This window comes from Sus scrofa, chromosome 13 (assembly GCF_000003025.6).
Source record: "Sus scrofa isolate TJ Tabasco breed Duroc chromosome 13, Sscrofa11.1, whole genome shotgun sequence".
Taxonomy (NCBI): Eukaryota; Metazoa; Chordata; class Mammalia; order Artiodactyla; family Suidae; genus Sus; species Sus scrofa.
This window is the reverse complement of record NC_010455.5, coordinates 146,271,929-146,291,963: the sequence shown is the minus strand read 5'-3', so window position 1 is coordinate 146,291,963 and position 20,035 is coordinate 146,271,929. Positions and strand designations below refer to the sequence as shown.

General features: G+C 40.4%; 1 protein-coding gene across 4 annotated transcripts in view; it reads right to left on the bottom strand.

Annotated features, from left to right (window-relative positions):
* USF3 (upstream transcription factor family member 3) overlaps nt 5,102-20,035 on the bottom strand; it is a 56,698-nt gene continuing 41,764 nt past the window's right edge. For 3 of the 4 annotated variants that reach the window (XM_013982422.2, XM_005670202.3, XM_021068421.1), the window contains exon 7: nt 5,102-18,105. In XM_013982422.2, coding sequence (XP_013837876.2) covers nt 11,594-18,105 — 6,512 coding nt within the window. In that variant the 3' untranslated portion in view covers nt 5,102-11,593. 4 annotated transcript variants of the gene reach the window in all.

The window sequence follows — 20,035 nt, the reverse complement described above, 5'->3', positions numbered from 1 at the left end:
CAGGCTAGGGGTCAAATTGGAGCTGTAGCTGCCAGCCTACACCACAAACCACAGAAACACCAGATCTGAGCTGCATCTGCAAGCTACACCACAGCTCACGGTAACGCCGGATCATTAACCCACTGAGCGAGGCCAGGAATCGAACCTGCATCCTCATGGATACTAGTCAGGCTCATTAACCACTGAACCACAACAGGAACTCTGAGAGAGTCTTGATTTTAATGAACTCTTTTTTTTTCTTTTATGGTTATGATCATTTGATATTTTCCTTGGTTTTTTCCAGAACGCTAGTTTTCAAATTGTTTGGTCTTGGGACACATTTGCGCTCCTAAAGATTATTGAGGAGTCCCCACAGTTTTTGTTTATATGAGTTAATATCTATCGATATTTACCATGTCAGAAACAAAAATGAAAAATTTACAAAATTTTTTTTTTTTTTTTTTTGCTTTTAGGGCCACACCCACAGCATATGGAAGTTCCTAGGCTAGGAGTTGAATCAAAGCTACAGCTGCTGGCCTACACCACAGCCACAGCAATGAGGGATCTGAGCCTCGTCTACAACCTACACCACAGCTCATGGCAACACTGGATCCATAACCTATCAAGAGACGCCAGGGATTGAACCCGAATCCTCATGGATCCTAGTTGGATTTGTTAACTGCTGAGCCATGAAGGGAACTCTGAAAATTTATAAATATTTATTAATTCATTTAAAGATAACAACAATCTCGTTACATAATATGAATACAGTTTTCCCTTGGTATCTGAGAGGAATTCGTTCCAAGACTTCCTTGGATACCAAAATATGCAGATATTCAAGTCCCTTATATAAAATGGCATAACATTTGCATATAAACTATGCACATCCTTTAAATCATCTCTAGGAGTTACCATTGTGGCTCAACAGAAACAAACCTGGCTAGTATCCATGAGGATGTGAGTTTGATCCCTGGCCTTGCTCAGTGGGTTAAGGATCTGGCGTTGCTGTGAGCTGTCGTGTAGGTCAAAGACATGGCTTAGATCCTGAGTTGCTGTGGCTGTGGTGTAGGCTGACAGTTCTAGCTCCAATTTGACCCTTAGCCTGGGAACTTCCATATGCTATACCTGCAGCCCTAAAAATAAATAAATAAATAAATAAAAATTTAAAAATAAAAATAAATCATCTCTCGATTACTTATAACACCAAATGCAATGTAAACACGATGTGAATAGTTGCCAGAATGCAGCAAATTCAAGGTTTACTTTTTGGAACTTTATAGAATTTTTTTCCAAATAGTTTCAATCCACTGTGAGTGAATCCTCAGATGTGGAATCCAAGGATACTAAGAGACAATTGTAACATATTTTATGAAAACTAACTAGTTTTTCCAAAAAATATGTGAAGGAGTCCCCTTGCAGCCCAGTGGGTTAAGGTCTGGCATTGTCACTACAGTGGTTTGGATTGCTACCATGCCTTGGGTTTGATCCCTGACTCAGAAATTTCCACTGGCCAGAACAGTCATCACCAAAAAGTCTACAAACAATAAATGCTAGAAAGGGTGTGGAGAAAAGGGAACACTATTACGCTATTGGTTGGAATGTAAATTGGTGCAACCACTGTGGAAAACAGTATGGCGATTCCTCAGAAAACTAAAAATAGAATTACCATTTGATTCAGCAATCCCACTCCTGGGCATCTATCCAGAGAAAACGACTCAAACAGATACACGTACTCCAGTGTTCATTGCAGCACTATATACAATAGCCAAGACATGGAAACAACCTAAATGTCCATCAACAGAGGGAGAGGATAAAGAAGGTGTGGTACATATAGAAATGGAATATTACTCAGCCATTAAAAGGAAAGAAATAATGGCAATTGGATGGACATGGATGGACCTATAAGTTATCATGCTAAGTAAAGTTAGACAGTGAGACACCAACCCCAAATGCTGTCACTTACATGTGAAATCCAAAAACAAAAAAAAATAAAATAAAAAAAGGTACAATGAACTTCTTTGCAGAAGAGATACTGACTCACAGACTGAAAAACTTATGGTTTCCAAAGGAGACAGTTTTTGGGCAGTGAGGGGATAGGCTGGGGGTTTGGGATGGAAATGCCATAAAACTGGGTTGTGATAATCGTTGTACAACTATAAATATAATAAAATTCATTGAGTTAAAAAAAGAGACTTCCACATGCCATAGGTGTGAAAAATGTGAGAATCGTTGAGTGAAATGAAAAAAAAAAATGAAAAAAGAGTCATGTTTCACATTCTTGTAAATCTGTTTAATGTCTGGATTAATATAAGATAGTTAGATTTTCATATTAGTTTCTGCCTTCACTCTCCTGCAGTATGTGATTTACTTGAAGTATATGAAGAAAATCTAGCCTTACAGAAACAGGCAGTTAGAAAAGGGAGCAGCCATTCTAGATAATTGCAGATATTCTCTTTGATACTGTACAAAACCCAACACATGGTAGTTACCTAAAATTAGTTGCAATGTAGACTCCGAACGCCTGTCAGTGAACTTTCCATGTTTTGCAATATTAAAATCCATCGGTCTATCTTTCTATTTGACTGGATCTTTTTACCCATGCATGATGGTTAACAGCATACCTTGGTCACATGGAAAATATTGGCTCACTGAATTGTGCAAATATTCCAAACTTTTATAAATTTAATTATATAAGTATTAATTATATTGTTATATATATGTATATATACATACATTATTCTTTTATATCACTACCGATCTCATCAGAGAGGTCTTAATGGGAACCTGTCAAGTTCACAGTAGTGGATACAATGATATAATGATGGGCTCATTTCATTCATTTTTGAGAAAGCATCTGCCAAATATCTAAGTCTGAATCACCATAGATTTTAGTCATTCTCTCAGCTAAAAATAGTATTCCATAAAGAAAGTCACAATTTTATTCTGTAATTCAACAAAAGTGCTTTTCCTTATAAAAACCACCATCCTCTGGTTTGCAGCAGAAGTGCTTTATGTTTGCTTTCCATGCATAATACTAAATATTAACACAATGTTTAAAAATAATATTAACAGGAAGTGTACCCAAGAGTTAAGATTTAATGATATTGTTCATTTGTATTGCTTCATCAAAGATAGTCTAAAGCGAAACTGCATTTTATCTTTTTTTTTTAACATGAGCTTATGAGAATCAAAAATAGACTAGTGACTAAAGTACTAGCAGTGTTACCTGCCATTGCTTTTGCACCATCAGTGCTATGTCAACGCAGTATATAACGCAAGTCACATTTTAATACTATCATAACAAGAATTTTGACCACATAGATTCCCTAAAAGGGTCTCAGAGAACCCCAGGGATGTTCCTGTTGGGCCTGAACCACCTCAGCATCATTCATTGCACACATGTCCATTTATTTTGTCTTTTTAGGGCCATACTCGCGGTATATGGAGGTTCCCAGGCTAGGGGTCCAATTGGAGCTATAACTTCGGGCTTTTGCCACAACCACAAAAACGCAGGAACCAAGCCTCGCATGTGACGTACACCACAGCTCACAGCAATGACAGATCCTTACCCTACTAAGGGAGGCCAAGGACCAAACCTGTGTCCTCATGGATCCTAGTCAGATTCGTTAACCGCTGAGCCACTATGGGAACTCCTCATTTTATTGGTAATTTATATTTTCTTTTTTTCCCCCCGATCAGTCATTCTAGGAGTTCTTTTTTTTTCTTTTTTTTTTAATTTATTGAAGTATAGTTGATTTATAATATTGTGTTAATTTGTTTGCGAGCATGAATTTCCTGTGGGACACGTGGGAATAAATTCTCTCCAAGGTCACCATTTTACCTGTTTTATTTTATTTCTTTATTTTAGGCCACGCCTGCGGCAAGCACAAGTTCCTAGGTCAGGGATTGAACACACGCCACAGCAGTCATAATGCTGAATCTTTAACCACTAGGCCACCAGGGAACTCCTAATATTAGGATATGTTTTATACATTCATAAAACAAAAATTTCAGGTGCGAAATGAACACCTGAGAATTCACTAGAACATACCAATGTTTTTGAAATTCCTCTCTTGATACCTTCCCTCTCTCTCCTTTCCTGAGAAGTATCCATTATCCTGGAAGTTCCAGTGGTGCAGTGGGATAAGGATCTGGTGTTGCTGCAGCTGCAGCACAGGTTGCAACCATGTTCAGTCCCTGGCCCAGGAACTTCTGTATGTTGTGGGTGTGACCAAGAAAATAAAAAGTGTATATTATCCTGAACTTGGCTTGGTCATTTCCTTAATTTATAATTTTTACCATATCTGTAAGCTAACCCCAAAGAATAAATAGTTTGACTTATAGGTATTTAAATTTTGTATAGCTTTATACTGTGCAAGTTTCTCCACAACCTGTTTTTTTTTCCCTCAACCCTCATGCTTGTGAGAGGTGACCAAGTTGATGTGGGTAGTTGTAATAAAAGACCTAATTCTTGTCCCAAAGTTCCACACTTCAATTTTCTCCACTATATGTACACAAGAAGGAGAGCTTAAATGGAATCATTTCTCAATTCTCTTCCAAATCTGAAATTCTACTTCTACTTTTTACAGTAAGTATAGGGGTGTACAGTTTCCTTCAACAATATAGCACTGGAGTTCCCATCATGGCGCAGTGGTTAATGAACCCAACTAGTATCCATGAGGACTTGGGTTCGATCCATGGCCTCACTCAGTGGGTTAAGGATCCCGCGTTGCTGTGAGTTGTGGTATAGGTCACAGACATGGCTCAGCTCGGATTCTGAGTTGCTACGGCTACAGCTCCAATTCAACCCCTAGCCTGGGAAAGTCTGTATACTGCGAATGCAGCCCTAAAAAGACAAAAAGACAAACAAACGAACAAAATAATACATATATATATATATATATATAGAGAGAGAGAGAGAGAGCACTGATCATAATTATAATTTATTTGAAGTTGACTCTTTGATCAGAAACACAATCCCCATGGGAAATGTGTCATGGTGTCATTTTCAGATGTTTGGGCCAGATTTAAAGATTACTTGAATATGAAACTTCAGTATTCAAGACAAATGGTTTTAATACCAGGTTTGAAGTGGCACAGGCAATGATCAGAAAAGACAGAATTCACAATGCAAAAATGCAAAGTTTATTTTCTTAAATAAAATACTATATTCATATCTATACAAATAATTATTACAACCATTAAAATGTTACATTTACCAATAAAAATTTCAAAACTTTAAACAAGAGCATGGTTCAGAATATTCACACCCTAATACAATGTATTTGTAAAAAGATGTCAAAATAAACAGGACCTATTCTTATTTACAACTGTAGGACAATCCTGATCATATTATACATATCTGCTCTGGATTCCATTACAAAACAAATTAGTTCCCATCAGAATTATAAACCAGGTGATTTACAGTAATAGGACACAGTGCACAGCCAACATTGCTGGCATGTGAATAGATACAAATATTACATACACGATTGAAAGCACTACAGTTCAATTTTTTTCTGGTGACTCTGCCCTACAATAAGCTTCTCACCCAGTGTATCTATAAATAATTTGTAAAGATAAGTATGTTCTCAGATTTTTCCACCCACTTTTACTGAAATGAATATATATGTGTATATATGTGTGTGTATATGTATGTGTGTGTGTGTGTGTGTGTGTGTGTGTATACACACATATATATATCTCCTGTTGAAAGTGGAAGCAAATCTTTTCTTCACAGTAACACAACTGCAGCATTTAAGCAACACTGTCTGGTCCCTTTCTTCTTGGAAGATCAACAGTTCAACTTCCCCAAAACTTCCCAATATAGTCAAGTCCAGTGCCTCAATGACCTCACAGATGAAAAATGGTTCTAAGACTTCGGGGATAGGGGAACAGAGGTCCAGAAGAGTGAAGAGGGGATTTATACGGAGTAAACTTTAAGTTCCTATGACATAGTATGGTATGTAGCTGTACACACAGCTGCACCAAAAAAAAAAAAAAAAAAAAAAAAGATTTAATGATCCTTTTTTAAGTGTTAAATTACAGCTAAAGATTATCTTCCTATGTCTCATGAAATCTCTAGTGACAAAATTAAGCAGTTGCCCAAAATAACACCAATTTGGATATTATCCCCAATAATTTCAACCCAGGCTGGCTCATGTTTATGAAGATCTGAACGCACACCTGGGCCAGAAAAAGACTACAGGTGATGAGGTTTGTGCAAATCTAGAAATAAGGATGTTGAATGACCACCACACACAAGCTCTGAGTTTAAAAGGAGTTTTGAGTCTAACTACTAAGTTTTGTACAAGATTGGCATCAAAGATGGCTCAGAGAATGATAAGGCAACAGTGAGAAACATCAGCTGTACTTGTCGTCTAGGTGTTTGGTTACACAGCATGCACCACCCCGACCGGTCCTTTGCTGTAACAGAGGAGTGGGCGAGCAGTCTGTTCCAATGGCTGGTCCGAGGACCAGAGGCACAGTTGCAGGTAAAGTGCAGTCTCAGGGTAGAGGCATGCAGGCACTACTAGAAGCTCATGTCCAAGAAGGTCCTCAACACTTCTTCCCAGAACACCTGTATTGCCCCAATCTGAACTTGATGTCCCCCACAGACTCTAGTAGAAACACTCTTAGGCTCACACAGGAAGTAGAGGATGCAAGGAGAATAGGGTTAAGTTAAAAAAAAAAAAAAAAAAAAAAAAAGGACCCTTTTCTGTTAAACTCTGGGAAAGAAGAAATGGTATCATCCAAAAAGGTATCTGAGAAGAAACTAATTTACTAATTTCTGGCCTTTAATTTGCATATAGATATCATAAAATCATCACATTATCATTGCCCTCTGGAAATACACAGCCATAGGTGATTATCTCTGGGTAAAGGCAGGATATATAGAGACAACAGAAGTAGAACAATGACTTCCAGTTTCCTAAGGATATCAACCCAAAGCCATCTGATTTCGGTACCACCATTGCCCTTTCTTTACTCCTCCATGGGGGAAAAACAAAAAACAAAAAACAAAACTCACCAATACAAGGAAAAGAACTATATGGCACATTAAATATTTTCAGTCAATCTTGAACTACTTTTGTTTTGAGAAACTCTCGTTTCCCCTTAATAGAATAGGAAATACAGGGGTTCCCAAGGCCAGGCATCGGAACTGTGAATCCCTAGCACACACCAATCCAGGAGATGCCCTGCCCAATCAGTGTCTCAGGGTAGAGGAATAATCCTCCCGCTAAGGAAATGACCAGGTTCCCTGCCACCTATTTGACATGGAACAGACAGAAGAAACTAAGAGCCTAGGTACTTACATATCAAAGGAAGGATAAAGCTAAGAAGATGGATGTTAGTGAGTCATTACACTTCCTCAAATTTTTAGAACTTTACTCCCATTAAAATGTATTTAAAAAAAAAAAAAACCTATTTCCACAGTTTATTGGCGTATCTTAGCCACTCCATGAAATGGCTACAGTTAGAAGGCAAGAGCAAGGTAAATGAATTATCTTTAAAATGTTTAAGCAGTTTTGCATATTAAGAATGCTGACTTTGTAATCTAATCAAAATGATACAAAGAACTTATTTATAAAGCAGAAACAAACTCACAGATTTCAAAACCAATCTTATGGTTACCATAGGTGAAACCATTGGGCGGAAGGAGGAATTGGGAGGATGGAATAATATATACACACTTCTGTACAAAATAGATGATTAATAAGAACCTACCATATAGCACAGGAAAATTTACTCAATAGTTTGTAATAACCTATACGTGGGAAAAAATGGGTATATTTATATATATAACTGATTCACTTTACTGTACACCTGAAACTAATACAACATTGTAAGCCAACTATACTCCAATAAATTTTTTAAAAAGAATATAATTTTGAAAAATGACCACTTAATTTTTCCAAGTCACTGTGTTGCTTTAACAAGGAGTGAGAACATCACCACTATTTTAAAAACTTACATAAGGAAAAAACATTTGGAAAATGAATGCTTGGAAGTGTTTTGATCATTTTTTGATCTTGCTACAAAATAAACTTTAATACATGTAAACTAAAAAAAAACAAAAACAAGACAAAAAAAAAAGAAGGCTGATTTTAAAAAACGGATCCTCATCACAGTTCACCCTGATATGGGACTGAAAATTGCTGCAAAAAAATGTCCTCCTCGTTCTTCTCTTTCCACAGTTCTGATACATTAAATTTTATAAAGCATGAACATTCTGGAATTTACACTCCTTGCTTAGACAAAGGGTGCCTTCTCTGGTACACCCCAAAAATAAATTTCCTGGAGCAGTATAAAACATCCCCAGACAACTGGTATGTATCAAAAAAAGGAATGACATCAAAGTTGACTTTTTATCCATGATTGACACATTAAAAGTTTTTGCATGATGAGAAATCTGACACTTTTCACCTCAACAGAAGTTACTATGTTGAGGAGTTCCCTTGTGGGCAGCAGGTTAATGATCTGGCAGTTATCACTTCAGCGGCTCGAGTCAACTGCGGTGGTTGTGAGTTCAATCCCTGCCCTGGGAATTTCCACATGCCTTGAGCATGGCCACCCCCCCCCTTTTTAAGTTAACTATGTTAAATATTTAGAGGAATCAACCACTTTCTGAAACTAATTCTATGTGATCAATAACACTATAAGAGAGAGAAATTACTTGATCAATGACTCTCACTTATGACTCATGCGTAAGTTTGTGTATTTCCTCTAGAAACAACAAATTTATTTGTAGAAATGGTTTTACCTTCTATAATCATATATTAGCAAACCATGAATAATGGTAAATTTACTCTAACCAAAATTGACTATGCACTCCTTTGGCAAAAAATTATACCCAGAGATCAATAGATATTAAATAATAAATTTTCTCCCTCAAATCATGTAGCTCTAATGACCAATATTTAATACTGCTGGTAAATCTCATACACTCAGTCTTATAAATCCAATAAGATTACTGTGATCTGAACACTTTCAGAATTGAGTTCATATATAAAATAATCTCTTACGACATGTGTGTGAGATAATTAAAGCTAGATGTAAGTAGGGGCCAAATTATCTGCATATGGTCCTTCTTTCCTCAGATGGTCAAATAAGCCTTACTGAGGGAAAGAGACTCATTTGGGAGTCTCATTTGGGAAGCATTATATTCTTGCAATGAAATCTGTGAGGAATGTAAATAGTATCTCTGAACAGAACTGAGCAAGAAAAAAATGCAACTGATGCAACAGAGAAATATCTGCAAGTACCACACTGGAGTCCTTTCCCCTGCAATTTTCAAATCGAGCTTTTCCTTAGCCCGTTACCTTCATTCCAATTCTAACAGTCTCTAGTTCTAACAGTCCCTAGTTCTTCAGAACTCGCCCACCGTGGGGATATATCTGTGTGCAGCGTTCAAAGGGGAGAGCAGACACAAAGAGGAGAAGCTGAGAGGTGAGAAACCAAGAGGGATGTGGAGGAAGAACCAATAGCCCAATACATTGAAAACTGTCCTTGAAAAGGGCTGCCTGGACCTTTCAAGTACAAAGAAAAACTTGAATGTTAAAGCTTAAAACTCAGTTAAGATAATTTTGTGTGTGTTATAAACCTCATTTTTTTCCTCAATTAAACTTTTTTTTTTTTTTTTTTTTGGCTGCACCCACAGTATGCAGAAGTTCCCAGGCCAAGGATCGAACCCGAGCCACAGCAGCGACCTGAGCCACAGCAGTGCCAATGCCAGATCCATAACCCACTGAGCCGCCGGAAAGTCCTCAAATACTTTACTGTGTTTAACTGTTGTTGTGTTTAAGTAAATTATTCATAAAGCTCTCCTATTACTCCCCATTACCATTTTGAATGGAGAAAATAGAGACATTTTTCTTGTTTTCAATATTTTTTTTTGCCCCGGGAGGCTGCTTCAGCCAGCTGCCGAGAGAGATATAGGAAAGTTTGGTGAGAACAGTTGAAGAGGCACAGACGACCCTTTTGCTGAGTCTTTAATAGAGGTATTCACTGAAGTTAACTGCTCTAACCAAGAATTAGGAGGTTCGTTTTTAAGGAGAAAAAAACTAAAATGCTGGTCTCTGGGTTCACTTTGTTAGCAGAGCAGATAGAACAGTTTATATCTCCCACTCCATCCCATTTTTGGCAGAATATAACAACAACAGAATGTAATGGGTTTGAGAATATAAGTACATATAATCATTTTCTTAGTTCTTAGTAAGGTTTTCAAAATTCAATAGGTGAATTTTGAATATAATTGTTTTAAATTTATTATTAACTTCAGTGGGGTTTAAAAAAACCCCAACATCAAGTTCTTCTACACTTCAGCAGGTCGCAGGTCCCAATTTCCCATTTTCAGATGACAGGCCTGTTTTCAAAGAGCCAGTTTATACTTTAAAATCTATGTCTGAGTACACACATACTCACACACATATAAAGAATTCTTTGAAGCACCATTTCACATCTACCATCAGGAGAAATAATTAATAAATTCATCTTCTCATTATAATTCTATTATGAAGGATAATAATGCAATATACAATGCCATATTTTAAATATAAATATCAGTAAATGAAAATACTGACAGAGCTCAAGGCTCTGTTCAGAAATATTTAAAAAGTAAGGCTCAAATAATTGTGTGGATTCAAACACACTATTTTCTGATCAGTCCCTAATGATTAAACAAATGTAAAAGAACTTATTTCAAGAGCAAATAGAACAAAGAATACTAAAACAAAACTCGATGAATGAAATGACAATCTTTAACTGAACACATACAAAATTTGACAATACAACTGCTTTTATCCTTATGGCCTGATGCAAAATGCAAGTACAAAACAGAGAACATCTGTGTACTTTGCTTTTCAGCGTTCCACTTTAAGGCTACTTGTTTAAGGAAGACCTTTGCTTTACAGAATCTTGGCACATTAAAGGATAACATGACTCCCCAACTCAGAGAACAAGACATGAAATTCAGACAATTTAGGAATTGTTATAAGTAAGAAAGAAGCCTCTACCTAAACCAAACCTTGGGAATAAAGGTTGATTAAATAACTCATTGATTTGCTAATGGCTTGATTTTAATTATGGGCATTCATTCTACGTCAACTCAACACCTGCTGTGGGTAAGAAACTGATCTAAATGCTGACACAGGCCAGCATTTGGTTATGAGCCACAGTGTTGTATCGAACCGTCTGTATTTTTTGGAGTGCAACTCAACTATCTAGTTTACAAAATCATCAACAATCAAGTTTAAAATCTAGGTTCCTCCCTACTACCCAGTATATGCTTAGATGATCTCCCCTGACTTCCAGCCGATTAATATCTAGGGAATAATCAGATCAGAAATCAAACTTTAAAATGTAAATCTGCTTGGAAATTTAAAATTTTTTTTCCAGTTAAAATTGAAAGATAGATAATTTGCTTTTGACCACCCAGTATTCACATCATTTCTGACATGGCTTCCCTACATTCAGAAAATAACCTAATATTGATTATACAAACACATGGGGATACACTCACACAATCTCTTTCTTCTCGTGCATGTATATGTGAATGCACACACAAACACATTTGTAATCTCACCCGTTACATTTATCTTCAATCAATCAGGATTTAAACAGCTGAACTGCAATCATGACCTAAAATATGGCTTATGTTGTGGGCAGGTCTGTTTGAGGACTGCTTGGAAGAGTCAGAAGCAGAGGAGTTTGCTATTGTAAGCAAAGGTGACATTGCTGAGCCATCAGGAAGAGCTGTAGCTATTTCTGGAAACAATGATGTCATATTAAAGTTGGATAAGTGAGAGTTGGTCATGTGCATTGGGGGCATATCAGGCAGAAGAGGAAAACTTGGTTGAGCAAAACCAACAGGTCTGGGAGGAGACAAAATTGACCCAAATCGGTTATTTAAACTTCCACTGTTTACCTTCTCTGTGCTAGGATTTGAGAACATCTGATTAGAAAAATAGGGGATCGAAATATCATTGGACAGGGTGGGATGAGCAGGAGAGTAAGGAGGATAGAAGGAGGGGAGGGTATTTTGAGGATCTACAGGGATGAGGGCTGGAGTTCGAGTGGCACTAGGCTGAGTAACCTGTGGAATGAAAGAAGTATTAGCATTTATTGGTGGATTCATGCCACCCTCGGGAATAAAAGGAAAGCCAAAATTCTGTGAGAGTGTATGCTGGTCAGGCGCAGCATTATCATTAGGTACTTGTGGGCTCTCGGGCATGAAGCGAACAATGCTCCCTCTCTTTTCCGCAGGGGGTTGCTGGCGTCCAAGAATCATACTGCCACTGGTGGCCAGAGGAAGATGGGGAAGACTTGGATCAAAGACGTTACTATGTCTTTGGTTTCCAGAGCGGGTCCTTTCAGGTTGACGAATTTTGGAACCACTGCTGTCTTGTAAGGGATGCCTTGATCGCTGGGGGACTGAAGAATTAGTCTGCCGTACCGGAGGCCCTTGGTCAGCATTTCCATGAGACACAGACGGATGCGGCAAAGCTGGCCTTGCAACCCCATGCATGTTGGTTGTGACGGGAGGATTCATGTGGCCCTTGGTGCCATGACTGTCAGTAATCCTCATGGAATTGGATTTCTGTACCGAAACATTGGGGCTTGTGTTTCGACCTTGAATATCTCCTGAGGAAGAAGAACTTGAAAAAGGAATAGTCAAGGTGCTGTTCCTGGTGTTAATTGCACCTAGGGACATGTCACAACTCTCCCTGTTCTGACTCTCACTCTCTCTTCTAATGTGGACACTTTCATGAGCTGGGGGACAATTATATTCGATTGCAGAGGAAGGGCCACACTGTGTATTCCTCTGATGTTCCGAGAGTGATCTCTGACTCCCAATGACCTGATCACCAACGTGAGGGGCAAGTAAACTCTGCATGAAACTTTGGTGACATGTATTTTCACTGTCCCTTGGTGGGAGAGCATTTCCTGTTGGGATGCTCTGAACTGGTGGATAGGGTAATCTCTTTTGGCGGTCAATTGGTGGCGGACCAGGGTTTTGACCTATTCGAAAAGCCTGGGATTGCATACCCCTCAAGGATGATACAGGGTTCCCAATTTCATTATTTCTTGAAGACTGTACTTCAAAATTACTCTGGGGCTGCTGACTGGCTCCACTTGGTTTAAATGTCTGACAGTCAGAGAGGCGGATATCTGAGGCAACACTGTGGTCCACACGACCCTGCATATTATGAATGGCCAAACTTTTATTTCTAGGAACATCAAGGTAGCTTCTCATCTCAAGCTGATCTGAAACTCTGGAACCCTGAATTGATATACCCATTCTCTGCTCTGAATTAGAAGATGTCTTTCCAATAAGTGCCTCTGCGGAGTAACTTGAAACTCTGTTTCTCTCTGGCCTGTGTGGCGTACAGGTCATGTCTGAAGGTCTCGTCACAATACTCGGTTGGGACACCATTTGCTGCTCTATGCCCCTCGAGGTCAAAAGCCTCTGCATTGGATTATGCCCAGATACATGTTCAGAAGAAACCCCTGAACCTTGCTGCCGGCTTCCCACATCCTGCTGCGGGTGCATAATATCTTGATTGAGATGGTTCTGGGGATGGTTATGATGGTTCCGGCTAGTTGAGGGGTTTTCACAACTCTTCTCTGGCTGGGAGCTTCCAAAGTGTTGCTGCATCTGCTGCTGCATCTGCTGATGGTGGGGGTGTGGTTGACTGCTCTTGGGTCGGGCCTGGTCAGTTCCATGGTGCTTGGGTTGTAAAGAAAGCTGAGAGGCCTGGGTGCCCTGAACAAGATTCCTCTTTTTCTGCATCTGAACTTCCTGTTGCAGAGTTCTCTGTTGGTGGACGTTATGGGGCTGAGAGTGGACAGAGCTTTCTGCATGTGGCACATGATGCTGCAGTTGATATAAGTGATGCCTCTCTCGGAGCTGCCCTGCCTGCTGCTGCTGCTGCTGCTGCTGCTGCTGCTGCTGCTGCTGCTGCTGCTGCTGCTGCTGCTGCTGCTGCTGCTTTAAGTAGAGATGGTTGCTATGCAGGTGAGGCACCCCTTGAGCTGGAACATGCTGCTGCAAGGCCTGGAGATGTTGGTTGGCCTGAGTTTGCTGCTGTTCAGCAACAGAAGGCTGAGAACTGCACTGAACCTCAGTTTGCCTCAATGCAGGGGCCACAAAGTTGTTACTTGGTGGAAATAATCGTGTAAGGCCATCTCCATGTGCTGGGTTGCTCAGAGACACAGACACGACTGGGTTTGAAGAGTTAGGGGGGATCTGACCGACCATCATTTGAGTTTGATCGGAAATGCTATCTGGAGTCCGGCTCATCAGGGACAGACCTTCAAGCCGGAGGGGGGCTGGCTGACAGTGCTTCTGACGTTTAGCTGAAGACAGTAAAAGGTCATCTTGGACAGCACGCTTAGCAGAGTCTTTACGGCTTTCATGACTTGGCTTCAAGAGTGGCTCTGGAATCTGTGGATTTGATATGGTACCAGCCAACGTATTTAGCTGTTCTTGAGAGTATTCGGTCATCAGAGATGGTCCGGGAGGCTGGCTGCCATAGGAGCTAGAAGAAACTGTCAGATTAACTGTTACAGGAACAGCTGTTTGCTCTGAAGTCTGAGATAAACCCGTGCAGCTGACCAGAGGATGGCTGATGCTGCTCTGATGAATAAGATTGTTCACACTTAAACTGGTGATGCTTGGTGGCTGAGAAGCTGAAACCTGTAAAGAAGTATTTGATGTTTTGATTCCTACGGAACAACTTGGTTTTTCAAGGGGCCTATCCACAGTGGCTTCAATCGAATCCTGAGAATTAAATTCATTGGCTGTTGCTTCTGTCCGTCCTGGGCCATTCTCTTTAGATGTCTGTGTTTTGAAAGTCTGGTCTCCCTCTATTGAGGATGCTTCGGAAGGCTTTGAAGTAACTTCCCTTATATCAGCCTGGGTGCCAGCCCTTCCCTTCTCAAGGTTCTCCTGCTCAAAAATAGCTCTGGCTGCAAGAGCGACTATGTCAGTTTGCTCTACAAAAGTACAGCCGTCACACGTATTAGTCGTTGCACTGCTGGCAACATCCTCTCTGGTTGTTTCAGGAAGCATGGATGCAACTGAGAAACTACGACTACTACCAGAGCTAGTCGACATGGGAGAGTCAGCCTGCCTGCTGGTGAGCAAAGACCCGTTGACAACCTCCTGATCGGGAATGCAGGGAGGATGCGGGCCTGGGTCTCTATCGTCACTGCTCATCAGTAACAGCTCCTGCTTGGGATGTAAATCAACACTTGAATCCACGATTTTAGAATTTTCTGAAGCAAAGTCAGGATGGTCCACCTGGACTGAAAGAGAGGATTTTTGAGGATCTTTTTCTTTAGCAAGACCAGACAGCAATGCAGTTAAACCCTGCCCCTTTAAGAGACCTGTGGCTGGAACTGTATCTGATGAATCCTGCTCAACTCTGCAAGGTTCGGCAATGATTTCTACCTCAGAAACACAGCCAGTGCTTGCAGTGCTCGTGGTAGATGACAAATCAGAAACCTGAGAAACCAAAATGTGGGGATCCTTTGCAGACGAAATCAACACATTGGCTGATGTACAGGATTTGGTAGCATCTGGCAATGCCAAACTAGTTGGTGGCTTATCCTGAGATGTCTCTCGTTGCAAAACAGGGAGAGAATCTTTGGATTTTGCTGGGGCCATTGTAAAATGTTCACTTGTGACAGAGTCTTGGGAGGGAAGGCCAGACTCTTCTGCTGACCTAGATTTGGGTACAGATTCAGGCATCACTGATTCGGAATTCAGAATGTCCAAAGAATGTGAACCAGAAACACTTACACTGTCGACCTGCGACACTGTGACAGATGGTAACACAACAGGGAGGCCGTCCAGAAGGCCATCATGACATGACGGCTCTGCAGGGCCTTCGGTGCTGGGGCAGTCTAACTTGCCTGCATCTCCAACTGCATTCAGGGGGCAGGCTGACTTGTTAGCAGCTGAGTGTTTCTTGACACCCGGCTTCTTGTTTAACCTTTTTGACCTTCCGTTAGGCAAACAAGCTACAGTGTTCATTGAGGGAGTGGTCACGAGATTATAAGTACTGGGTTGTGTGACTAAACTATCTGTTGTCAGAGGAGGTGCTACAGTCGTTGTTAACGAAACACAGCTAGCTGGGGTGGTTTGACTGTTTGCAGCAGTTTGAGGATTGCCAGGCTGGCTAACAGGCAGTTGTACACAGCTTTGCCCAGCCATCTGTGATATGCTTTGATTGAGGCTGGCCAAAGCGCCAAATGTATTCAGGGCAACATTGGTGTTTGGATCTTCGCTGGTGGTGGGTTGAATAATTTGCATAGGGGCTTGACTTGTAGTTCCTGATGAAGACATCACGGGCTGCAAAGCAAAGAACTGTCCATTTAGGGAAATGGTTTGAGGCTGCTGTTGGTTCGACATGGTAACAGAAAAAGTTGGTGTTGAATTAGACGTTGATAAAGATGAAGATCTTGGTAGTATGTGGACAAGATGCTTTCCTCCAAAAGTCTGTGGGGTTGAAACATTTTGCACAGAGCTATTAGACCCTATTATAGCAGTGGCTCCATTGACAGGGAGTCGAACAGAACCAGGAGGTGGAGCTGAAAGGAGTGGCAAAGGATTCTGGTTAGCTGCCTGTATGATTACTATCTGCTGACCTACTGTTTGGTTGGGAACCTCTGCCCTCATCACTGCTGGGCATGGGGTGGTGCTGGGTGGCTGAAGAATGATAACATTTTGATTAGCTGGAGCTGCGTTAACAGTCGACCCAACTGGCTGTGCCATCTGAATCACCTGCATTGCTGAATTCAATGGAAGAATATTTTTTGGAGGCTGAGATTTAACTTGTGGCTGAGCAATCAGTGGCTGCATAGGTAAAGATGGATAAGAAGGCAAGGTTACAACTACTTGCTCAACTGGTTGCCCATCTGCAGGACAGGAATTATTCAAGTTGATGCCTGTAGCCATATGTCTACTGTGGTTGGTTGTCGTGGGGCTAGTACCAGACTCATTTAATACCGGAGTCACAGCAGAAGACGGTGTCTGGCTTAAGGGCTGAATAGTGTTTCCTGCCAGTTGCAAAGTAGTCCACGTCGTCTGTGTGTTTCCAGCTGAGGAAATTCGGGTAAGGCTATTAATGTTTTTCAAATCTGAAGCACTAACAGCTGAGGAAGGCAAAGAACAAGAAAGAGTCCAACCATTGTCCATAGGGTTTGCAGAAAGGGTGCTTACAGCAGTGGTGGTCTTCCCTCCCCCAGGGGCAGATGGGACCACCACTGCAGTAACACTTGTCACGTCTGCACCCTTGCCAGTGTTTGCTGGACGAGAATCACCTGCAGATCTGGGAGGCTGGGAGCAGACGGTGGTGGTCACGGAAACAACGAAGATTGTTTGAAACTCACTTCTGCAGTCCTGTATGCTCAGGCAGGACTTGCTTCCATGGTGTCCTTTAGTGGCAGCTGCTGAGCAGGTAGAGGAGATGCTCGTGGCACAAGGGACCATTTTCTTCAGTACTTTGGGGCTCTCTTGCCCGCTCTTATTTTCAGAAGAATTTTGATCATTTAGACATGTGAGCAGTGAACGATGCTGGGGTGGTTCAGGCCCAACGGGAACAGCGATCAGTGAGCCGCTGGAGGCAACAAGCACGCTTGGTTCGCTTTCGGAGGTGGAAAGCTCGAGAATGTTTTGAGCAGAAATGGTAGCAGGAAGACAAAGAGGAACAGGCTGGTTGGCAGCCAATGCAGAAACTGTGGTCTGATGCCATGGCTTGTTTTCAGAAGGGTAAACTCCAGAAATAGACACAGGAGTCACAAGATTGCAAGTCCTCTGCACCGGCACCACATTGGCAGTTTGCTTTTGTAAATTATGACCAACATTAAAGGTTATCCCCTGAACAGCTGTTCCCTGGCTGTTCCCACCAGGCTGACTCCCATTGGAATAAACAATGATATTTTTTTGAACCTGGTCACTGGGAATAACAACAGAGACCTTTGAGTTTTTAAGATTTCCTTTCCAGTGGATTGTAGGGTCGTCGTATAAACATATGTCATTGGCTTTTAGTAATTCAATATATCGGCCATTTTCTTTTTGAATTTCTTCCAGTTGTTTCCGTAGCTTTTTTATTTCTTCAGCTACAATATCAAAAACAAAAAGGAAAATATTACCTCTAAATGTCAATATTTAGAATAATTTAAGAAAGTGCTATATTTAAACTACTGGATTCTAATATTAGCATTCTGAATACTTCAACTGAGAATCTCCAGCTCTTTTCTAAGGCAAGTTCTTTCTTCTTTTTAGAATGGCATCTCAAACCTCTAATCCAATCCTTTGAAAAGTATGCATCTTTAAAGGTTAATTCAAAGGTCAAAAATGACTCAAAATTCCCAAATTCAAAAATTCCCAATAGGGAGCTACACAAGTGAGGCAAGGAAATACATACTGATATAACATTTACATGCTAAGAAAATAATACTGAACAGCAATACAATAGCATTTAAATGTTACAACAGGAGTGCCCGTTGTGGCTCAGCAGAAACGAAACTGACTAGTATCCATGAAGGTACGGGATTGATCCCTGGCCTTGCTCAGTAGGTTAAGGATCCGGTGTTGCCATGAGCTGTGGTGTAGGTCACAGACATGGCTCAGATCCTGTGTTGCTGTGCTGTGGTATAGGCTGGCAGCCATAGCTCCAATTCAATCCCTAGCCTGGGAACTTTCACATGCCACGGATGTAGCCCTAAAAAGAAAAAAAAAAGAGAGAGAGAGAGAGAGAGATAGGAATTCCCAGTGTAGCTCACCAGTAACAAACCCAACTAGTATCCATGAGGACATGGGTTCAATCCCTGGCATTGCTCAGTGGGTTAAACAATCTGGCATTGCCATGAGCTGTAGTGTACGTCCCAGATGCAGCTTAGATATGGTGTTGCTGTGGTTGTGGTGTAGGCTGGCAGCTATAGCTCTGATTTGATCCCTAGCCTGAGAACTTCCATATGCCACAGATGCAGCCCTTAAAAAAAAAAAGAAAGAAAAGAAAGGACAACCTACGGAATGGGAGAAAACAGTTGCAAATGATTAAATCAGTGACGGGCTTAATCTCCAAAATATAAAAACACTTCATACAACTCAACAACAACAAAACAAACAATCCAATCAAAAAAATGGGCAGAAGACTTAAATAGACATTTCTTCAAAGAAGACATATGGATGGCCAGTAAGCACATGAAAAAATTACTACTAACATTAGAGAAATCCAAATCAAAATTACAATGAGGTACCATCTCACACTAGTCAGAATGGCTATCATTAATAAGCCTAAAAATAACAAATCCTGGAGAGGGTGTGGAGAGAAGGGAACCTGCCTACACTGTTGGTAGAAATGTACACTGATACAACCATTATGGAAAACAGTATGGAGGTTCCTCAGAAAACTAAAATATAGAGCCACTATATGATCCAGCAATCCCACTCCTGGGCATGTATCCAGACAAAACTATAATTTAAAAAGATACATGTACCCCTATGTTCATTGCAGCACTATTCACAATAGCCAAGATGTGGAAACAATTTAAATGTCCATCAACAGATGAATGGATACAGAGGATATGGTACACATATACAATGGAATACTATTCAGCCATAAAAAAGAACGAAATAATGTCATTTGAAACAACATGGATTCAACTGAAGATTATCATACTCAGACCTGTGGTTGCCAAAGGGGAGGGGGAGGGAGTGGGACAGATTGGGAGTTTTGGGTTAGTAAATGCAAAATATTACATTTCGAATGGATAAGCAATGAGGTCCTGCTGTATAACAAAGGAACTATATCTAGTCTCTTTAGAGAGACAATGATGGAAGATAATATAAGAAAGAGAATGTATGTGTATGTATGACTGGGTCACTTTGCTGTACAGCATAAAGTGACACAACATTGTAAATTAATTATACTTTAATAAAAAAATAAAAAGTTCTGTCCCAACAGAAGGAGCTGAGACAGATTATCAGATTGTTTTTCTGACATATTTAAACTAAGAAAGATGCCAATGTGCCACAGACTAGAAA